This window comes from Empidonax traillii, unplaced genomic scaffold (genome assembly GCF_003031625.1).
Source record: "Empidonax traillii isolate 1590-97213 ecotype Southwest subspecies unplaced genomic scaffold, ASM303162v1 scaffold45:size3623477, whole genome shotgun sequence".
Lineage (NCBI taxonomy): Eukaryota > Metazoa > Chordata > Aves > Passeriformes > Tyrannidae > Empidonax > Empidonax traillii.
In genome coordinates, this window is record NW_020955238.1 from 2,862,327 (window position 1) to 2,885,404 (window position 23,078).

Here is a 23,078-nt window from a genome sequence, read left to right on the forward strand (position 1 = left end):
AAGGGCTGTGTATGTAGATCCATGTCTCATAGCTCAGCTAGCAGAGAATGTTTTGAACTGATGCAGAGACAGGATGCTGCACCAGATAGAAATTTAATCTGAACAAATTTCAAATGCTATGTTTTTCTGTAGTTCATGAACCTATAATTTCACAAAATGTTTGGCTCACTCCTTAAATCCATTGACTTCTGTGTGATGCTGAAGAGCAGCTTTGGCTGCCAGTGTTAACAGAGGAGTTCCCTAGAAGAACTGAACTGTCAAGGTTTCTTTTGTGTTCAGTGGGACAGTCTCATCATGTTAATATTCACTCTAATGTCACAGACTGCACAGTAGTTACAGTGCAACAGTCCCATCTGGGCTGTATTTACACTGTGGCTGTAACACCCATAAGTATGCACAAGCTGTCCTCAACATAATAAACAGGGATAACACTGGTGGACTAGCTACCAAAACACAAAAGTGTACAGCACAGGCTGCACTGGCTTGGTTACGTACCCAGCTCATTACCTGGGCAGGTAGTAATTGTGCTTGAATAGGATACTGGAAGAAAAGAGCACACAAAGCTTTTTGTTTTGGAGGAAATAGAGGAAACAGTAAGGCGAGCTGTCTGCCATGATGGAGATGCAAAATTAAGAAAATAATTGTTTTAACAAAAAGCTTTGGAGAATAAGGATATTGAAGGACCACTTTTCCATCAGGAATTGCCCAGAGATGTTAAGAAAGAAAGAAAAATGAATTCTGTGCAGCCTGACTTCTATCCAGCTAAACCTAACCTGTGAATTTTATCTCAGAATTGATAAAGCCAGGAAATAAGGAAAAAGATCAGTAAAAGGCTATGCTAAAATACAGTAAATCCTTGTTCTCCAGCAGTTGGTAAAATCACAAAAGAAATGTCTTACACCTTAAATATGTTCATTTGAATTTTACTGCTTTAAATATAAATATAAGAAGGTATTGGAAAGAGCCTATAGACCTTTACAGGAAGCATTACTATGTGAGAAGGGGAAAAAAAAATTAACCAAGTAATTCCTATTGGTAGCCATTAAAATAATTAAATTTAACTTTTTTTCTGAGATAAAAAAAAAAAATCGGTAATGCTAGCTTTAAATAATTCTCCTCTGAAGCACACATTTCAGATGCTGCTTGGAAAATGACCAAGCAAGATATGATTGTAAATTTTATTAATGGCAATAAACACAGTTTTTAGAGAAAAAGGAATGGATCTCATTATTCAGGAGAAATAAAGGCCTTTAGGGCCTTGGAAAGAGTTTTGATTTATATATGATTTTACAGTTTGTAATCTTTTCCTGAGATTAGAAGGCAAATGCAGCTGTATTACTGATCATTGTTTAGTCATTATTTTCCTTAATAAATACAGCTTCAAAGCATAAATTTGACAGATTCATAGAAAATTCCCCCTTTAATTCTGAACCATTAACAATGTCCAATTTGTGACATAGGTTCTACATTTGGATGGAATATGCTAAATAAAAGTATTTTCAATGTCCAAGCTGGTTGATAAATAACTTTCTAATCAATCTATTCTATAAATAATATTTTTAGCTGGAGGATTTTTTCTGGTTTTACTTTGAGTAATGGAAGGGGTTGGATAGAGTGCAGGGCTCAAACATTACATGTTTATAGAAGTTGGCAAACAGTAACCTTCTTTTTTGAGATGATTCCTGTTCAGACCAAATCCAAGTGATTTATTGTGAGATGAAGACATTTTGTGGTTATTGCACCTTCTTCAGGCATGAAGCTTAAAGTCCTTAAACTGTGGATTTAGGCAGTATAGTGAGACAGGTGTATAGTGGTACAGAGAATAATTCTGACCTGAACCAATTGTGGATACTCAAGATTTTGTTTAAAAAATCTGTTACGAAAACCAAACCTGGAAAGAAAAAACAGCATACTGATTTAGGCATTAAATTTAGAATATAGGAACATGAATTTCTCCCCTTTATGATGTTTTTTTTAAGTAGTCTCTGTAAGCAGAAGGCTTTTGTAGGTGTTAAAACATCTACTAAAAATATGCTTACAAACTGTAGAGTAAACACAATTTTCCTGTGATTGTTATATATCATGCAGTTTTTGGATCTTAATCTCATCAGAATCTTTAGTGTCCTTCAAATAAGACCATAAGCATTAATTTGATCTTAAAATCTTATTTGCCACCAGAAATGGTCTCCTCTGTCAATGTCTATGTTTCTGAGATTGAAGGACTTCCATTGAGAAGATATTGACAAGGGGACACAGCAGGCTGGAGGTTTAGCATTCTTGGATATAGTTTTGTTTCCTTGACCTGCTCTTCATTGGTGCTTTGAATATCTGGCAGATAAATTTGCAGGTGATATACTACAAAAAAGTGAAATGTAGTTAGCAACATCTGTCTCATAAATATGTGAAGAAATCTCTGTCATTGCTACATGATACTTGGAAAAAACAGTCTGGCAATCAACTGAAAGGTCATAGAGCAGCATGGATTTTTGAGAAAACAAGATTAACAAGGAGACTGGTGTACTCAGCAGTCCCTAAGATACCCTCCCTGTGTTTGAGGTAGTTAATGCAAGAAGTACTGTGAGTCTGCTGTATGGAATTTCTGAGTCCCCTCTACACAGTAAGTAGAACTGAAAGCAGAATTTAATGAAGCAAACACTAATACCGAAGTGGTTTAGGCTGTTTTTAGGTGACTTGCTGCACCAGACTGAAATAAAGCATTTTTCAATTTACTGCCATTTCTAATTCCCAAATACTTCATAATGGTTAGCTCATCCACAGGATACTGCAAAGACAGACTAATCAGTGATAAATGCTTTTTTAAATGTTAGGCAGAGAAACACAGAAGCCAATAGTTTGTTACTTTGTGTATGCTGGGTATGAAAAGTAATTTACTAAAAAAAATACCATTTCTTTATGTATTTCAGGATCGTCTTGACTCTTTAACTGAAGTTGATGATTCTGGACAGTTAACCATCAAATGTTCTCAAAATTACTTGTCCCTGGATTGTGGTATTACTGCATTTGAACTATCTGACTACAGTCCTAGTGAGGATTTGCTTGGTGCTCTGGATGATATGACCTCCAGCCAAGGGAAAGCAAAATCATTTGAATCCTGGAACTATAGTGAGATGGATAAGGAATTTCCAGGACTTATCAGAAGTGTGGGTTTACTTGCAGTAGCTACTGATTCCATTGCTTCCCAGTGTAATGAAGCATTAAAGGAGAAAGAAATCCATGTACCTCTTTCAGCAGAAGATGGAGACAAAAGCAAAGACAAGAAAGCATCACATGATCTCTCACCAACATCTCCTTCTGCAAATTCCTCTCTTTCTAAAGAACCTTGCTCTGAAAATGTTATTTTACCTACTGAGAGCAAACCAGTTTCCACATCAAAGAATCCAGAATGCAGTCTTCCACAGCACACGGGTGAAAAAATCAAACACTCTCACTGTGAAACCTCAACTCCTAAGAGGTCCATAAGAGACTGCTTTAACTATAATGAAGACTCTCCTACGCAGCCTACACTGCCAAAAAGAGGTCTATTTCTGAAAGATGATGTGTTTAAAGATTATATGGAAGCTAATGATTTAAAAAGGCAAATCTCTCAAATAGTCAAAAATGAAATGAGTAGAAGTACACCCTCATTGTTAGATCCACCAGACAGGTCCAAGCTTTGCCTAGCTTTACAGTCACCCTATTCTAACAGTCCATCTGCAGTTAGTCAGTCATATGATTGCTTAAATACAATAAGTGATAGAAATCTTGATTACACAATAAATAATCACTTTAAAGACAGTCCCATAATTCTAGGAAAGCCTATTTTCTACACCTGTAAAGAAAAACCAAAGCACAAGAAGTGTCATGATGCTTCAGAGAAAGTGAAAGCTGGCAGAACACCTGGAAGTATTTGTAAAACAGCTCCATCAACACAAGACAAAAAAGGAGGATGTTCTCTACAGAATGGAATTACTCCTCATAACTCTCAGTCTCTGGAGGAGACAGAAACAGATTCTTCTGCATCATCAGATGCTTGTAACCAGAAAGATCCAAATGGGCAATCACAAGGTAAAACTGAGCCCTTTAGTTCACCAACACATAGCCAAAAAAGTGCTTCTTCAGCTGGTTCTGAGCTTTCCAACTCATCCCCTCTTCTGCTAACGAGAAAGAAAAATAAGAGCTTATCCTCAACACCACCCTATACTCAAAAAATCAATAAAGACAGTGAAATGTGGTATGGATCTGATGAATATTTAGCACTTCCTTCACATCTCAAACAGACTGAAGTACTAGCTTTAAAACTAGAAAATTTGACCAAGTTGCTGCCCCAAAAGCCCAGAAGAGAAACCATTCAAAACATTGATGACTGGGAACTCTCAGAAATGAACTCAGATTCAGAAATGTATCCAACATACCAGACAAAAAAGCACAAAAAAAGGGGTAGAATTTCACCAAGCTCTTCAAGTGATATAGTATCCTCCTTAGGTGACAGTATTGAATCTGGGCCTCTCAGTGATATTCTCTCTGATGAAGATCTTTGTATGCCTGTATCTTGCATTAAAAAATACATTGAAGAAAAGTCAGAGAGGACTGCTGTCACTCAGCCCACTGGGAATGAGACTTCTGCTTCAAATAAATCAGCTTTAATTCACCAACTGATGCAAGATATACAACATCAAGAGAATTATGAAACCATATGGGAAAAAATTGAGGTAAGGCATTAATCCTGTGTTCTTTTGCTATGTTCTTGATAAGCCTGTATATGGAGAAGGAGCTGCAGGCAGGGATGCGGTGGCTTTCCTATTTTCTTTCAATGACGAAAATAGTCTCACCTAGTGACTTCTAGAAGTAGAGCAGTGATTATTATAATGACAATAGTCTGCAGTTAACTTTAACTAACTATACAGAATTTGCCTACATTATTTTACTTATACCAATGCCTTTAAATTTGGTAAAACGTTATTTTATCAACAGATCTTCTGTTTGCCAGGATCAGGTACATAAGTTATTTTTTATATGAAGGGTAAAATAAACATTAGAAAATCAGGAGTCTTTGTTGTACTTGAATGAAGTTATACTAAATATCATCTTCCTATTTTCCTAATTTAAAAGACTTGCTTTATTCCAAGAATAGGAATCTTGATTCCTGTCGTATCATGTATAATAACAACATTTTTTTTTAAGTGGCTCTCTTCCCTTGCAGTGATTTTTGTTTCAGTTTTCTGATGGGTTTGTGTTCCTGGCCATTGTAGAGAACTCTTCAATTCAGAATATTTCATTCCCATCCTTAATGGACTTTAAAATATCAGAAAAATTTCTGAATCCATCTCTATTAGATTTCAAAATCCTTTAGAATTCATAACACAGGCATTAAAGGGTGATGTTGGCATCTAAATGCTAAATTTGGTATCTGCATTAGCTTCTTTGTTATCAAGTTCCCTACTAGCTAAGAAAAAAGAAGGACTAGTTTTATAACGCCAGTAAGTGCTTCCTATGATGCACAATTTCTTCAACTTTTGAAGTCATTGGAAGTATTATGACTAGTAGGAAAATAGTTGAGCTAGAGATGTTAAAGTCAGGGTAGAAAACACAAAAAGAAATTCTTCTTAAACAAGGGAGATTGCAGCAGCTGTCAGCTCTAAAGGGCAGTGCTTAATGATTCAAGTTGTTCCCTCCATCTTAATGGCTGGGGTTCATCTTCCAGGCTCTGATGAAAGAACCATCTTCATAAGTGCAAGCTATTTCTGTGCTTAAGTTTGTGTAGTGTTCAAAATTAGTCCAGCTGAAGCTGACAGATACAGAGCCCTTCATTCTGTGAAAGCAACAAAGCCCATCAAAGCTGCTTGTGAATACATAAGATGCTGTCTTTCAAATGACACTACAAGAGCCTGTTTAAGAATGGAATTGTTGAGTGTCTTGGGACCAGCTCCCTCCAACAGATGCTTGACTAGCATCCTTTTGGCAAGAAACAGGTGGCAGAGAAACATTTTGTATCATCCTCTCAAATCATCATGTTATTTTTATCAAACTTTTTGAAAAGGTAATTCTCTTTTAAGGGGTCATCTGTCTTTGAATGATTCCCTGCAGCTGCAGTTCAGTCCTGTTAGGATGCAGGAGTAAGGATCAGCTGTAGTAACTGTTTGCAGCTGTAAACACCTGCTTCCTCTCCGTGCCCCTCCTCTCCTTATCTCCTCTGGAGAGTGGATTGAGCTTGTGACAGCAATTAAAGGTAGTTAGCTGTTCTCTGGCCGGAATACACCCTTCTAGCTAGTGAATGCAGCTGCTGCTCATGTCCTTGCGGAACTTTGTTACTTCTGACACTACTTTTTCTAAAATTTCTCAGTGTTTCTGATTGTGAAAAACATTAATCATGGAGTTTGAAAATAATCTCACAAAGTATGTTGTGAGAAGGGGCTCATAGTAAAAGGAGGTGTTTAAACAAGAAGAAGAGCAGATGCAAAGAGCACTGCTAGGAAGAAAGATAACTCAATGTTCCATGCACTTAAAAGCAGCACACAAGAAAGTTTAATATTTATTTCGTGCAGAAAGATGTATGCTAGATACTCTAAATGTGCTGCTTGAATAGTGAATAAAAATAATCAAATAAAAAAATTTGAAATATTTTGCAAAGCATTTATACTATTTTAAAGAAATGGTAGTTTTTCCTAAGCTGCTTATTTACCTGAGTTTTTCCGTTGGTGCTAGTTATTAAATCTTCTGCTAGTAAGACTAGTAAAAAACCAATTTTTCAGTACAAGAGCTTTACCAAGGTAAATCCTGTCTCAGTAACAATATGGTGCCATGCTGAGGTACTTGAATTTGACAAAGTAATAAAAAATTAGAAATTTCCTCCCTTATGAGATACTATGAAGTATTATTAAAAAAAAAAATCTAACTAAAAATACCATTTTGTATTGTCTCAATTGTCACAACTGAGTCTTGTCTTTTGTTAGATCTCCTGTTTCATCATTCTCTAAGCCAAGCATCAAAAATGTGCCATTGCTTTTTCAATTATTGCCATTTGGCATTTGCATTAATTCTGTTATTTAAGAAGATGTATCCAACTCAAAAAGGAGTTTCCTAGTTCATGAATACATGTTTCAGCAATAATTCAATACTGCTTTTGTTAGCAGTAGTTTCATGCAGAAGTAGTCAGATCAGAAATGTAAACTTAATTAAGGACAGAATAAGCATGCTTATTCTCATTAATAATCCAGTTACACTGCTGCAAATGTCTAGCTTAATGTATTTTATCTATTAAATAGTAAAACAAAACTAAAATTCCTCAGTCTTTCATTTTGCGATAACAACATCATAGAAAAAACTGGCAGTCTCAAAGCCATTGAAAGTCATATTTTAGCTAAGTAATAGGACAAAAAAGGAAGTTTCAGCATTTTATTATGATGGGAATAATTTTGAATTATGTAAATGTAATAATACCTTGATAGGAAACAACTTGTTGAATTTATTGAATGCTAAAGCATTTTTTTGAAGCCTTATTAATTTCTCCGTTATAGAAAGGGTAGTCATGGGCAGAAACATAAACAGTAGTTTTTGATATTTGCAAATTATGCAAATGTCCTTCATGGACATTACTGTGCTCTTAATTTAGCTATATGTCTACAAACAGAATTCTTCTTGACTGGCCCATTTGACAGTTTCTTGCTTTGCAATAAATACTGCATATTCTTGCCATATTTTGCCTTGCACTGCAGGTAACTCTTTGACACGTGCTTCATGTGCCCTCAGTACTGGGCACCTTCATTCTGGGGTACAAAATGTGGCTTCTATGGCAGTTTCTCTTATGTTTAAGAAGTTACTTTTTGGAGTTAAATGTGAAACTGAGTGATAATAAATTCTGAATGTTCCTCTTATCATTATAGTTCGTTCAGCTTTTAAGATTCAGATTAAGTTCTGTAGTTTCTGGTGTACCAACTGAAAGGGGAAAAGGTATAACAGCATCATTCTCACAGATAACACCATTAGAATTTTTTGCTATAAGAAGTTGGCCAATTACCACTTCTCACATGTAACTATGACTTTGGAGTATCAGTTTCAGAATACTCAAAAGTTTTCTTTCTGAAAGAAAGCTAAGTTATCCTTAAAATCGTACTAATAACTCTGCGTGTGTCCCATTTTCAGGTGCAAACTGAAAAATTGGAAATAAAACCTGATCTTGGACTGAACTAATGACAATAAATTTGTAATCATGCCTTTAAGTCCATTGGCTCTATATTTTGTCTTGGGAGCCCAGTCAGTCTTGGTAATCCACCTACTTAATGCGATAAGGGATAAAATAATGCTGCTTTACATGTTTTTCAGCTGTCAGTTAGGGCATGCCCCCAGGGAACCTACAGCAAAGAGAAGGATACAAATGTTACTGCCTTCCAGGACCCAGGCAGGAAAACCCTCAGCCTTGTGTAACCATTTATGCCCACTGAACCCAGGGTCTCAGTGGAGCAGAGATCTAAGACCCTTCTTTTACACTGGAGTAATGAGAACTTTCCTGTCTAGCAGTCCACAAAGCAGAGTGCAATATCAATTAAACTTGCTAGCGTGACAAATAGCTTGGGTGCTGGGGTGGGAAAGATTTGCATTTTCAGGGGGTAATCACAAAAAGTAAGTAGGTAAGTAAGGTAGGCTTCTGCAAAGGCTTACTGGATGAGGTACAAACTTATGTTGGAGATATGGCTAGGAGTCCATTTGGGCAGTGGAGAGACAGTTTCTTAAAAATAGTTGGAGTACTGATACAAAGTGGAAATAATTTGTTTAGATTGAAAGGGAAGAGAATTTGCCAGAAAACATGCCAGTACAATTAAGGTAGAAGCTGGATTTCTTTAAGGGAAGAAAAGTTTACTTGTGTTTAGAGGTGATTTGCATGATTGGGGGGGAAAGATTGCACAGAAGACAAATGCAGTTTGAGCTGTGGGGCTAAGGTAGTGAAAAACTGGTAGGAACTGTTAATGCTGTTGGAACTTGGTAACAAAGGAAAACATGGAACTGATTTCGAATCAGTAATGGCAGAACAAGTGGAAAAGGGAGAGAAAATCAACAGGGCACAGGACTGGCTTATTTTGGATTGCCAGATAAAGGATTTTTAAAATGTAGTGCTTCTCTCAGCTGTGTTGCTTTCAATAACTTAGTAGCAATACTTCTGATACTGACCCTGTTAAAATAAAAGGATTGCATAGTTTTCCTAACAGATAGTGAGCTTGCCAAAATCTGTTCATCTCTGAATCTTACTTGTACTACTTTGTACAATTTAGATTGAAATACTGCTCTTGGTTGATGACCAGTTTATAAAAAAACAGTAAGTGAAAGAGGTATCAGATCCAGAAATTACTTGGCAACTCTGCAGTTTTCTCAGCAGTCTTGCTGCTTTGTCCAGCATAATTGAAAATGTCACTTCACATTTTCTACTGAGAGTCAAGTTTGTGCTTTGTTGATTTGAGTCTGATGATACTTCTCTGCTTCAAAAGCCCATCCCTCAATTTTCAAGCTGGTTAAACAATTATTAAGCAGTAATGTAGTATACATACGGAACTCCCACTTTAACACAGACAAATGCAGTTTTACTAGAAAATGATATTGAAATAGTTAGCCCTCTTTTCCTCCAAAAGACTTAGTTCCTAAGGGTTTGCTTGAATTTTAAACAGCTCCTCCAAGTACACTCATTTTTCTTTGGCATTTGCTTTACCACAAATAGTCTGAGTGAGTTTGTTACCAGCAATCTTTGCAAAAAACAGCAACTTCTATGTAAGATGTGCAAATTCTGAATTTGTAACTTTACATGTATAACTGACCACAGGAATTAAGCTTCCTTAATGAAACACATCTATTATGAAGCATATGCTTGCTCAGAATGGTTTGAATTTCCAATGTGAAGAACTCAGAAAGATTTGGCAGTGAGCAGTTTTAGATCAGGGATTTTTTACATTCAGTATTTGTCAAGTCATTCCAAATAATTTGGGGTTAGGGAGAGGGAAGAGAGGGGAAAAGAGAGGGAGAGAAAGAGAGAGAAAAAAACCTCTGCTCCCAAATTATTTTAGTAGCATTGATTTCAGGGTATGTTGTTACTAGTATTTAGAACTGGTTGGAGGGGATATGCCTACATCTAATGTTTGTCTCACATCTGATATGAGACCTTTGGCCAAAAAGCCTCACAATTCTTTCTCTTTGTCTACATAGTTGGATACCACATCTCAGCTCAGGGACGTCTGCTAACAACAGAAACAGCTGCATTTGCGTAAATGTTTCTGTGAGCCCTCAGCTTCTATTGTAATGCAGTTACTCAGATCAGTTTTAAATGATCATTGGCTTTATGACCCAGAGTCATGTCTTAGTCACCTGTACCACAGCCTAGCCACAAGCCTGTACTGGAGCCACCACAAATGATACTTATTTGTGAACTGAAAACTCTCTTGATATTGGTCAAGGATCTCTGAATCTCTGCTAATAGGTTAAAGAGTGCAAAAGAATTGAAGATGGAGGGAGTAAGACTGCAAGAGGTGGACTTTTGCTCTCACTGTAGCAAAGGACAGGCATGAAGGTGAGCAGTGAGTGCCAGGTGACTCACCTGGATAGCCCATAGAGGCTCCAGATTCAACAGGGAAACAAGCATAACTTGGACAACTAATCACTAGGGACTTCAAGATGATCTTATGAGACACTCCTTTCTATCAGTACAGAGACACTATCATCTGTGATGGTTCAGAGCTTTCAGTTTTCTCATGGAGGCAGAGAAAGGCCCTGAGAAACTGCTGAAGTAGGTTTGGAAGGTTACAAAACACAGTCAGTCAAATTACTATTGGGATTTTTCTTTTGTGTGTGTGTGTTTAAGAAGAATCTTCTTGTGCTATTCATAACTAAATCATCTATAACTAACTGCTGTCCTACAGATGCTGGTACTGGGGAGAGGGTTGGTTGTTTGTGAAGAGTTTAGAGGTAACTTCATATCTACCCTGTTAATTACTTAGTGTATTTATTTTGTGGCTTCTTGAAGTGCTGCCATTATTAAACAAAAAACTATTTAAAATTATGGTTTCTAATATTACTTTAAATATGTTAAATACAGAGGGAGAATGCTCATTGTTTTATATTTTCATAGGGATATGCTTTTCACAGCGTTTTAAGGTCTAGCTGTTCTGTTACATAATATACTTAGTCTCTGGGAGACTCATGTTTTATGTATCTTCTGTGGGGAAGTACAGGATATTCCAGAAAGATGCAGTATACCAAAATCACCATACTCTATTCTAAATATTTAATTTTTTAAATAATACATTGCTACTAATTTCCACCTAAATCAAATTCCAGTCTATCTATCTACTGTTAACACATCATTGCCTTAAATTGTGTGCATGGTAGAGATGAGTCAGAGCAAGAGAAATGTTCAAAGGTCTAGAGAGGATTAACCTGAGATGAGAGATCAAATCACTTATATAAGATTATTGCATAAGTTCTCAAAATCTGTTCCTATCTTTTTCTTCTTGTGTATCTTTATGTATTTTGACAGCAACTAGTTTTCATTCCTCTATCCTTTCCAGTACGTTATGATCAGGAATGAACCATTAAATCATGCTGACTCCTAAGTCATTGCTGTCATCACTAGGCATCAGAGTGAATATAATTTGTGGTAAATATGGTCAGGAAACTGTCTCTCAGAGGCTTTATGTTTATGTAGATGTTCTGTATTAATTTTGAAAGTAACCAGAAAGGCAAAAAATTGTTTTCTTTTCCTTACTTTCGGTGTTGGAGCACAAATGATAATCCTCACAAACAGCTAAGCTGTCCTTAGCATATCAAACTGGAATTGTACCTGAATTTTCCTAAAGCATTAGGAATAAAGACTTATTTTGAAGACTGATTCACATTCAGGCCAAGTGAGATCTCCCAAATGAAAGCTAGATTTGCCTCTGGTTTCCTTTGGCCAATATTTGGAATCTCTCCTGGATAACACTGAGAGAACCAACAAACAAGTAGATTTTTGGTAGTAGACAGCGTAGATGTTCAAGTCACAGTAACTTAATATTACTAAGTGCTTTTCTCCTGCTGATGCCAGCACGTGACTACATGAATGTTTTCTTACTTTGGTATATAAGATTAAAGACACACAAGTTAATTTAAAATACAACTGCTGCACTATTATCTGCCTAAAATTGTCTCAGGTAAGCCCAAACTAGGGTCACCTTTATCTATGCATCGCAGTACAAATCTCTTACAGCTTTGTTGAAGTACAGAAAACCAGGAAAAAAAGGTAGTAAATGTGTTAGAAACAGCAAAGATTCAGCAGTTAAAAAAAAACACAACAAAAACCAAACAAAAAAACAACACGAAAACAAGTCCAGATATTTTTTTTATTTTATTCTGTAAAAATATCCATATTTGTGGATAAAAAAGTAAGTCAGAAGTAGAGTCTAAAGAGGGTGTAAAGGAAGCCCCCCTAGAGACCACTAAAAAAAAGCTATCTAAAAGGGAAGGTAGATGAATTAGGAAGCAAAAGAAAAGCAATTTATGGAGGAACTAACAGTGACAGGATTTCTTTGAAGACTGCAGGTGCATAACAGGGGACTAAATGAGGAAACTAGAGGAATAATAATGGAGTAAAGAGAAGAGGTGCTGAATCCTGATCTCTTCTCACTGTTGTCATATTTAGCGAATAGTGGCAATCACCATTTTCCTGTTTTAAAATTCAGAAGTCTTAACTGCAAAACAAGTTCATGGGTCAAAGAATTATAATATCTCTTGAGAGGTGACAGACTTGACCTCTTCTAACCAATTAGCCTTGAAAAATAAGAAATACTGAATTAAATGTTCTGTCTTTGAGGGGGAATCGTGGTCATTATATCTTAATTCACGTCAGTGATACAGCAGAGGTCAATATATTTAGCACTTACCTCAAGCAAACAGCATGTTTTCTATTTTAGTAAAAAGTGATTTTTTTTCCTTCTTTTTCGAAAACTCTTAGACGTGGTGATATATTGCCCTCTTGAGGCCACAACTCTTTCCTGCACTTATTTTACTGGTGGTTTTATTTCCTTCCCAAATGAGCGAGCCCCACACAACTTCACAAACGTTGTTGTTAGAAACTCAAAGAATAAATTAATAAATCATAATCTATAAAATTTCTTCCTTATTAATATCTTTTTTGATTTAGTTTAGTCTCCAACAATTTTTTGCTATGTATTTTATCCCAACAAATTTAATACTGAAATATTTTTCTGATTAAAGAAAAAGCATGTATATGTCAATTATTAAACTTTTAAAAAATAATACATGCTTGTGCACTTCTAAAGAATTTTTAAAATATATTTTAAAAAAATCCTATCCTCTGCCAAACATTTAGAGATGCTATCTCCCTGCAAATATAACTGCCATTTTTATTACTATTTAGAGAGTGATAGTTAATATAATTTTGATAAGAAGTGTTTATTTCTGCTTTGGGACTACCAGGTCAAAAATATAGTAGCTTTCTTTCTTTACCTGTCACTTACTGGCTGATTGACTGAAAGTGTTATGTAAAAATTAATGAATTTACCTTTTATTTAAAAGGCACTGAAAAACCCACGGATTGGTTGTTGTATACCAAACATTCTGTGCTGTGGGGTAAAGGTATAAAATTTGCCTAATTTCATTCTTTTAATGTGATTTATTTGTTTGGTAAAACATAACATTTTTAGAATTTCACAAAGAGTTGTTTAATTGACGGAATTCCTCTGATTTCAGGCTACAGGAGCAGCCATGGTGCGTGCATATCATGTGTGCCTTTCAAGGCATTAAATGCTTGGGGAATGAGGTTTTTTTCTAACAACAATGAGATAAAAGAGTAAAGAAATGTTGGGCCCAGTTTGGGAGGTGCTGGCATGGCTCAAATTGAGTGTCCTCCAGTGCCCAGAGCACGTGCAAGATAACAGCTGACCATCAGCTGGAAATAGCAGCTGCACAAGGGCGTTCCACCTCCAGTCCACTGTCTGAAGCCCAGATACTCAGGGTATGCAAACCAAGGAATGATGGTCATCCATAACTGTCTATTTTTCAGAGCAGAATAAAGCTTTATATTAATCTATTCCAGAGGCCATTATATGGAAAAAATTGCAAATGAAGATTAGTTTGTCTTTTGGATGCAGTTCATCTCATAATCAATACATACATTAGCTGTAAAACAATCTGAAAATAAGGTATGTTGCCAACATAACATTTAAAATAATTACATGAAGAGGCAATGCAGTACTTCCAAGTACCCTTACACTACTGTAGGTTGCTTCAACATCCACAGTTATATTGGCAGCATGTTTAGACAAAGCACATCAGACAACTAGTTTCGCTGAAAACTAACATCCTAATTATAGACTTTCATTATCCATAGAGTTTGGATCAAGGTTATTGTATACCAAACATTTCATACTGAAAAGGAACTGTGTTTATGAGGAGATTTGATTTTAGGTTTACCTGTAGAATAAATAATAAATTGGTACTTATGAACATGTGGTCCTGAACTAACTTCTACATTTTCTATTCTAGTTTAGAGTTGTTCAGAATGCAAAAAAAGAAAAAAAGGAAAAAAAAAAAAAAGAAGGAAATTTGGGACTCTGAATTCACTGCAGCTTTGTGACACTATCCTTTATATAGGATATAGTAACTCATGTTGGTGCCTGGCATTTTTACCAAAGACACGTCCCTCTCCTGTGCTGTGGTCAGGGTCCCTCCAGAATCCAAACACTGCTGCTGCAGAGATGAAGTCCCCATTGTGGGAGATATTGGCATCATCTTTCTTGGCTCAAATAGATTTATTTGCTCTTCTTGTCCTTTCCTTGATACATCATTGGCCACAAATTTCTATAGATGTTCTTGCTTCCTGGTTTAATGAGTAGAACAAGCGTATGTGACCTAAGAACATTCACAGATCTTAGATGATCTCTACATATGGCAAGTCTGTAACTTAGAAAGGGTCACATAAAAGTATTAGCTAAAAAGACTTCAGTTTAGAATATTTGATACTGTGATGCATAAGAAAACTTGTCCTGTATTAGAAGATGTTTTGGGCATCTATCTTTATTTCCTAGATGCCACTTAGGCCTCCTGAATTTTGTGTAGAGAAGAAATTACTCAGAAAAAAAGTTATTTTAAGAAGAGTGAGAGTTTCTGTGAAACATGACCAATATCAGGCATTGCTCTTTGTGAATAAATATATTTTCAAAAACTATATGTTCAGTCCTAGAAGTATGCTGAACTTAGAAGACTAGATTTATATGAACATTTGGAAATTTGAATATTACTCAGCTCACTCAAGATTGTGGTTGCTGACTGTTCCACTTTTAACTCTCAGAGCTTCTGCTGGCCTGTTTTATTGCCAAAGGCCCCAAAAACATCACACTTCTATTTTTTTTTTTAATCAGGTATATATAGCTAACTTGTTCTTTTCTTATATTTCGTCCTCCATTTTCCTCCCAGTTTATGCTCCATTTCCTTATATTCTGTTCTTCCTTGCTATTTCTGTCTCATTTTGAACATTCTTGATATCCTTCAACTCACAGGTTTCTCTTTTCTGCTGCTTATATTATTCACTCCATAGTTTAAATATTGTTTCCTTAGGAACCTTTTTCCAGTGAACCTCAAGAATTTCACCCAGACTAGGGATGCTGAGCGAGTTGAGTGCTAGAAACATTTTAATACAGATTGACACTGTAGAGGTTCTCTGACAAAAGCCAGTACTGATTAGAACAGTGGAAAATATTTGCTTCTTTAACCAATACCTATGTGCCTGCATAACCCCACTGAGGTGAAACTTATCTGTGTACAAGGGGAGGGTTTTGGGTAGTGTCCCTCCCACCCCCTGGAGATGATGGTTTGACCAAGCAGAGCTGGCAGGTGTTGCAAGCCACCTCCACCAGAGGGCTCGCACCCGCTGCCCAGCCTGGGAAATAACTAGAAGTCAATTCAGTAGGCATGATAACGTGGGAGGCAGATAAGCAAAATTATTGTCTATCATCTAGAATGTGAATGATAGACAATGTGTAAGATTTTTCCATACCAAGAAGGATATGCTCATTTACTTACTAAATCCCTGGGAGTGCTTTGAACCTCACACCGCTTCTGAGGTACAGTGCTGGCATCCCATATTTTCTCACCCTGGACTCTGTCCTCACCTGAATAAATGCAAGAGGCCAAAAACTTTGTCTGGGGCTGTGCCAGTTAGCATTACTGCTCAGGTGGGAAGCATGGCCATGTCAGCATGAGGACAGGCCAGTAGCCATTTTGTATGCCTGGCAGCATTGCCATTGGAGTAGGTGGCAGGTCTGGAGGTTCGCAGCCAGCCTATACTGCTGTTCAGTTCATACTAGTGGATTCTTTAAATGACGAATGAATCAGATGTTCTTGCCTTTCTCGTCCCTTCTCTCCATCAGTCCTCTCTACTCTTGAACCCTTGCAAAGTCACAATGACGCTGGCTTTTCCTGCACTGCTAAATGACATTCCTATGCACAGCTGTCTTGGCCTTAAGACTATGTGGATCAATCCAGCAGTGTGCTTCCAGCCCATGGATTTTGCTGCTGCGGTTCTGAGCATTCAACGATCCTCCAAAAGACTGGGGAAAATGTTACCAATGGTGTTGGAAGCTTGTCTGCTAATCTAAGAATATATGTCTTAGGAACAGGTTTTAGAAAGCATTTGGCTTACTTTTCCTGTATCTGTCTTAGCCCCACAGTCAATCTGCTGGTACTTAGTGTACCCTTTTTTAGATCTTGTAAGTTTCGAATAGGAGGAGGCCTTGTGGTAGTTTTTTTCAAACAGAAAGTAGACCTTCACCTGGAGCCAAAGGTAAGACAAAGCACAGGATAAAGAAACAACTACGTGGCAAGGTTTAAGCATCTATAAAGATACATTTAGGAATGATTCTTAATAGGTAGCATAACCTAGACTCTTTGTCTAGAAGCAGAGAAAAAGTCAACAGTCCCATCTGGGCAGTGAACTTTATATTGCAGAATTGGGCTCACCGTCTTCAAATATAGTTGTTTATAATGGATTGAAATGTAACACTTCACTTGTTTCTCCAAATCATGCTTTTAAAGGCTATCCTACGTTTATGGTTCTGTCTCTTTTACCTAAAAGGCTTTAGGAAACTGAGAATTTAAAAATATTTTTGGCTATTCCTGATTTTGTTAGAATGAAGTATGGAAAAATAGCTTGGACTCTAAATCTAGGAAAAGTAATGAGCCAGGGACTATACTGTGTTTATGGAACTTTCTGTTCTGTAACCATATAAATCATGACCAATTCAATAGATGCCCATTAGGGAAAATGCATTCAATTTCTAATTCTGTGTGTGGTACTTAGGCACGAAGCCTAGAGGGGGGACTCATGAAAGATTTGTGTAATTTAACAGTCTTAAAAATGCTTATCTAGGCAGTATATAGTAGAAGAAGTTGTGTCTTTACATGGATGTCATCTAAGAAAAGTATTTGATCTTTATCTTTTCCTAGTTTGGAAGAAACATTTAAGTCACATATTGTCATAGACTGGGCTTATCAAAAAAATGTGACACTTTTTTAGCAGAAAGCTCCTAAGTTCTAGTTCTGAATTGTTTATGAATATATCCTGGATTGCATGTTAAGTGTTTCCATGATCTGTTTGGCCGGTTGAATGTTTCTGTGAGGTCACCGCCTGCCACAGAATTTTGACAATATCACACAAAGGATATTCTCCATTGTGGCATCTTGGCTCCTTGGGGATCCCTAACATCTGTATTGGTAATGGTTTTACTGTTGCCTCTGGCTCTATCTCCAGTTTAATTGACTGTGGCAGTTTGTTGCAGCCTCATCCTCTTGAGTACCTGGATTTCTTTGACTTACCTTTGCCCATGAAGAAAGTGCACTTTTATCCTTTTGAAAATAAAGTCCATGGGCAGGAATGTGTTCCTCCTGAGACTAATATGCAAGTCCCTTTGTGGTTAGACAAAGGGTTTCCTTAATGCATTCTGTGATAGAAGTGCCCTTAGAGCCAGCCCATCCTTGTACACAGACCCCTCCGTGAGCTCAGTCTTTTTGTAAATTGGGAACGAACTTTACAACGCTGTCTGCTTGCAACAAAATTGGACATTCATTTTTAAGCACACAGCCTCATAACCAATTCTTTTAAGAAGAGAACTCCCTTTGTGTAGTAAAAGGGAAGGTGGAGAGGAAAAAGGTCCGGGGTAGTGATTTAACAAATGCTCTTGTTTGGTGCTTCCACACTAAGGTTTGTGGAACACAGTAGATTTGTCAACATCCCTCTTAGCTATCAGGGCAAATAATTTTAGTTTGTTTGCATTTAATAGTTTGGTACATTGTTTTTATTCTGACTTTTATCTCACTTCAAGTCATTAGAAGGGCTTTGCACTTTTACAAATGCAGTGACTATAAGTGTCTAAAGTATAAGCCCACATACATCTTAAATGAAAATGTTAAACTAATAGTGGTGTTAGAACTGCATATCAAAAATTTACAAGCCAAAAAATAGTGAAATAAATTTGTTACCTGTGCCATGTAGGCACAGTAAATCTGGGAGGTTTTTTCTGTAAAAAACAAACCCAAATTTGATCTAGGATGAGTGCCAGAAATTTTGTCATAATGGTAGAATGTAGTTGTTTCCTCTGCTTTACAGTATAATTTTGACAATATTAATGTCAATATATGAACTTCCTTAAGTGCCTATATCCAAATTCCCCATCTAAAGGAATCTCACATCAAAAATCTACTAAAAACATCTAAGATACTACTGCTTTTAGTGTAACAACAAAAAAATGAAAGTGCATTTTTTAATAGAAGTTCCATGTTTTCACATTTTATTTTTTTGTAACCCTAAATGTGCTTTCAGACTAAAGCTTAAAACTATAGAAATGAGGTGCAGTTTGCTTCCATCCTAAATGTGGTTTAATAAAAGGTGGGCTTAAAAAGTGATAGGTGCATCTGAGATGGAAACTTCCTCTTTTCCCATTCCATTCAATTAGTGAAAGCTGAACTTCAAAGTCTAAATGAGATCATTTGAAGTGCTAAAATTATTGAACACCGGAACTGTTTACTTTCCTATCTGACCTAGGAAAAAGAGAGATCTTGTAATGTAAAATTAAACCACTGAACTGAAGTTAGGAAACTTTAAAAGTTCTAGTGCAAGAAGTGGTGTTAACCTAGTTGAGAGGCATTTGTGCATATTTTGAAGTGACTCACTTGATCGTCAAAACATTCTTTTCATGACTGTGACAGTAAAACCTTTTCTGGGAGGTCTTAGTTGTGTGCCAATGAGAATATGTCTGAGCAACACCACTGATGAGCTATGAAAACATGCACTGCTGTCCTCAGAGGCTGGAGCTTTTCTATGGTATCATAAGCCTGTATGTTATCACTAGTTTTGTAGTTGTTACCAAAATTTTTTTAATTGGTCAACTGCCTGTTGTTTTGCTGACAGCCTATAATATTTCTCTTGGGCTCTACTTGGTCTTTTTAAACCATGAGCATTGCCTGTGCCACCAGCTCTGGGAGCATGTAGCCAGGGGTCAGTGGATACCAAAACTTATTTGACTGACTCGGTTGATGGCAGTAAGCAGCCAACTGCTGCTGCAAATTAGGAAGTTGAAAGTTAATGGATATATATTTCTAAAGAATTATAGTCTTTGGCCAGAGATGGGGTGAGCTTCTGAAGTTCAGTGGAAAAGCATAGGAGGGGACTGTGGAAGCTGGAGAAACACAGGGAGTGAGGAATTCCTGGGCTATGCCAAAAGGCATTATGGACAGCAGCTAGTAGCAATGAGGTGTGCTGAAGTCATCATGAGTAGGGAGGAACGTCTAAACAGAGTCCAACAAGAGAGGAAAAAGGCACAAACTACTTGGGTTGCCAAAGACTGCCTATTTCTATGTTTATTAAACTAATTTTTATGACACACACTTGGTTTAAACAGAACACACAGAGTCCTATTAAATGTAGCGAATTGCATGTGAGACTTGTTCATCTGTCCACCTCTGTAGGCCTTGCCCGCATGCTCTGGGGTTCCTTATTACTGGTGACACACCACTGCAGCTGCTCTCCTGCTCTGTTATCCCATGGGCCAGATTCAACCAGGCTGCCTAACCCAAGGTCCTTAGCGCAGCTGTACCTGCTGTAGGGAGCCCTGCAGCCCTGTGCAGCAGGTGGGGCATCTGTATCTTTTGTATGCCCTTATATTTAATAGAACAGTGGTAGGAGGCACGTTTCCAGGTACACGCTTTCTCAGCCCATGTGTCCTCATAGACCCTTTGGCCTACGAACTGATCCATCCTTGCCCTTTCTGCGTGACTCAGCAAGTGAATTCTCATTCTTGTGATTCAAAAAATTTAACTGTTCTGGTCATTAATGGGGAAGTCTCAGGATATTTAGGTAAATCTCATAACATTTATTTTTAATACTTAATTTAATGAATTCCTTAATTGTACAGAACAATTCAATTAAGTGTATTTTCATTCTATGAGTTATGGCTTTTTCCCCCCCTAATACTTAGAATTGTCTGCCTTTTTCATTCTTATCCATCCAGAGAAAACATCACAAAAAAACTTTGTATGTACCAACTTTCAAATGAAGCCATTCTTGCTCCACATTCTTTTCAGAGATGTGTGATCAGGACTTTCTTTTTTCCCCTAGGAAAATCTGTAAAATTGTCATGAAACAAAATGGAAAGCTGAAGGTTTTAGTGTTTTGAAATTTCCCGTGTGTGGTACGGGAAGAGCTTTATAATTATTTGCAACACAGAAATTGCTACAAATCATCCAGTAACAATCCAACTAAGTAGCATAGAATAAGACTAGCTTTATGCTGTAAGAGCCCTAGTTTTTTTAAGATTTAGCTTGCTAGCACAGTGCGGAACTATAACGTTTGCAAAACTGAATGAGCTGGTCAAAAGCCAGAGACTGGATTACAATGAAGTTTCATTTTTTCTCTTCTGCTCCCCTCTTTTCTTTCTGAGGAATTCTTGTACAGTCATTTTTAGCTTTAGTGTAGCCAACTATGAGCTTTCAACTTGCAAGAAGTTTTGATGGAAAATACAATAGTTTAATTTCCCAATAATTTCTACCAAAATACGAATTGGGTAGATTTTACAATATTTTCATTATAAGTATGATACTGTCTTGATCAGATTCTTAACTAGTATAAATCAGCATAGATTTGCTGAAGCTATTCCTGTTAAACTCTTTCCCACCTTAAAAATGATGAAGAAAGAATATCTAGAGAAAGAAAAACATAGTCTCAGTCAGAAAAATTAGAAAGGTAAGTGTGTAGAAAGGGATGTAAAGTGTTTTCATTGGTATCTTATCAAATGAAGAGGAAAAAAAGAAAAAATATCCTATATTGGTTAGAATTTGTCATCCTATGAATTTATTTCATTCACTGAATACTCCTAGATTTGGATTTAGGATTGCGTGTTAAGCCTCATCCTTTTTTTGATATGTCTTGTAATCTGTTTTTGAAGCATAGTTTCATGCTCTGTCAGAGTCTTACAATACATTTTCTGTATTGTAAGACAATGTTTTTTTCCCTGTTATTTTTTAGAACTTATTTTGTCTTAATCTTTTATTTAAAATGTATATTCTGGGAAAGATTTGAGATTATAAGAAAAGGAACTATTCTAATGCTCTTTGTGTCCCTGACTGCATGTACATGATTAATTTTGTTCTAATTAACTAGGCCGTCTTGATTACACAGAAATGGCTCTGTGTTGGTCAATCTGCGGAGGGACAGTGGCCCTTCAGTCAAGGGATAAATTACGTTTTGGACTTCCCCTCTGTTATCAGACTTGAGGAGATTAAAGACCCGGATTTATATTTGTGACAAGGCTGCATGGACCACCGATGCTGCAGATGCTCCTTCTCTAAGTGTGAGCGAGCAGGTGGCCTCGTTCCTGCCCTTGGCTGCCCAGGCCAGTCGGGCCGGCCAGTCAAGGCCTTTTGTACTGGCCCCAGTCTCAGAGCCTGTGGGTCACTGCACCGTGACCGAAAGTCACAGGCGAGAAGGGGAATTTCAGCACCGAGAGCAAAGGCAACCCAGTCGGTCAGACCGGAGCCGCTGCGCTCGGCAGTGCTCGCAGAGGTTTCAATTTCCGAGCCCGAGCTGCCTCCCTGCCGGGCAGGGGTGAGCCGCGAAACTGGTGGCTGGGTCATAAAGGCCGCTCCTTCCTTTCTCATTGGCATCAGGGTACTCAAATAAATAGGATGGAATCCTGGGCATTTCCAGGATTAAAGAAAAACCCCGGGGCATTGTTTTGGTCGCTAATTCACTGCGAATGAAGTACGACCTGCGCTGCTGATATTTAATCTCACGTACAGTTTGATATACAAGCGATTTTTCTATTTCGCACGCTCTTTAACAGCCTGAAACGGGCCGTCTGCAATTCCCGCTCCGCTGTCCCGTGTTTGGTTCCCGGGCCCGCGCGCGGGGCGTTGCCGGCAGGTGGCGCTGTGGGCCCAGGCACGGCGCCCGCGCGGGCAGGCGGCGCTCCCTCCGCCGGCGGCCCCGCGCGGCCCGGGCTCCCCTTCCCCTCCCTGCGCTGCCTTCCCACGGCCCTCCGCTGCCTTCCGTTTCTACAGATGTGCTCTTTTGAATAGTTTCAATAAAATTTTATTGCCGTCATTTGAAAAATAGTGGAATTACTGTGGTTTGTGCAGCCTGGCAGAGGAGAGCCCGCCGGGGCTGGCCGCGGCCGGTTCTCCCCTCGGGCACCATGTACCCCACCGCGATTCCAGCGTGCCAGGTGGCACTGGAACTGAAGCTTGCAGTTGTGGGTTTTTGCTTTGTTTTTTTCTTCCCCACAGATAACGTGGCTCATCGTGCTTCTGTAGGAGACTGTATCTACATTTTTTGTTCAGCCCCCCAAACGAAACCCCAGGCATTCCCTGCTCCCCACAGGGACCCACCGCCAACCTGGTCTGGGTGGCGAGGGGACACATTAGGCTGGAGCTGGCTGCCTGGGAGTCTCTAAGCACCAGCGTGAAGTCGCAGACATTACAACACAGGCACGTTTTGCGAGAGGGCAGAAGTAACTCTGTGGCTAATAGTTGCTTTTTATACTGCTGCAAGCCTTCAG

General features: G+C 37.9%; 1 protein-coding gene across 14 annotated transcripts in view; it reads left to right on the plus strand.

The window, feature by feature from the left end:
• AKAP6 (A-kinase anchoring protein 6) overlaps positions 1-23,078 on the plus strand; it is a 269,123-nt gene that overhangs the window by 84,407 nt on the left and 161,638 nt on the right. For all 14 annotated transcript variants that reach the window (XM_027878788.1, XM_027878783.1, XM_027878784.1 and 11 more), the window contains one exon: positions 2,925-4,709. In XM_027878788.1, the coding sequence (XP_027734589.1) occupies positions 2,925-4,709 (1,785 nt within the window). The remainder of the gene's footprint in view (positions 1-2,924; positions 4,710-23,078) is intronic.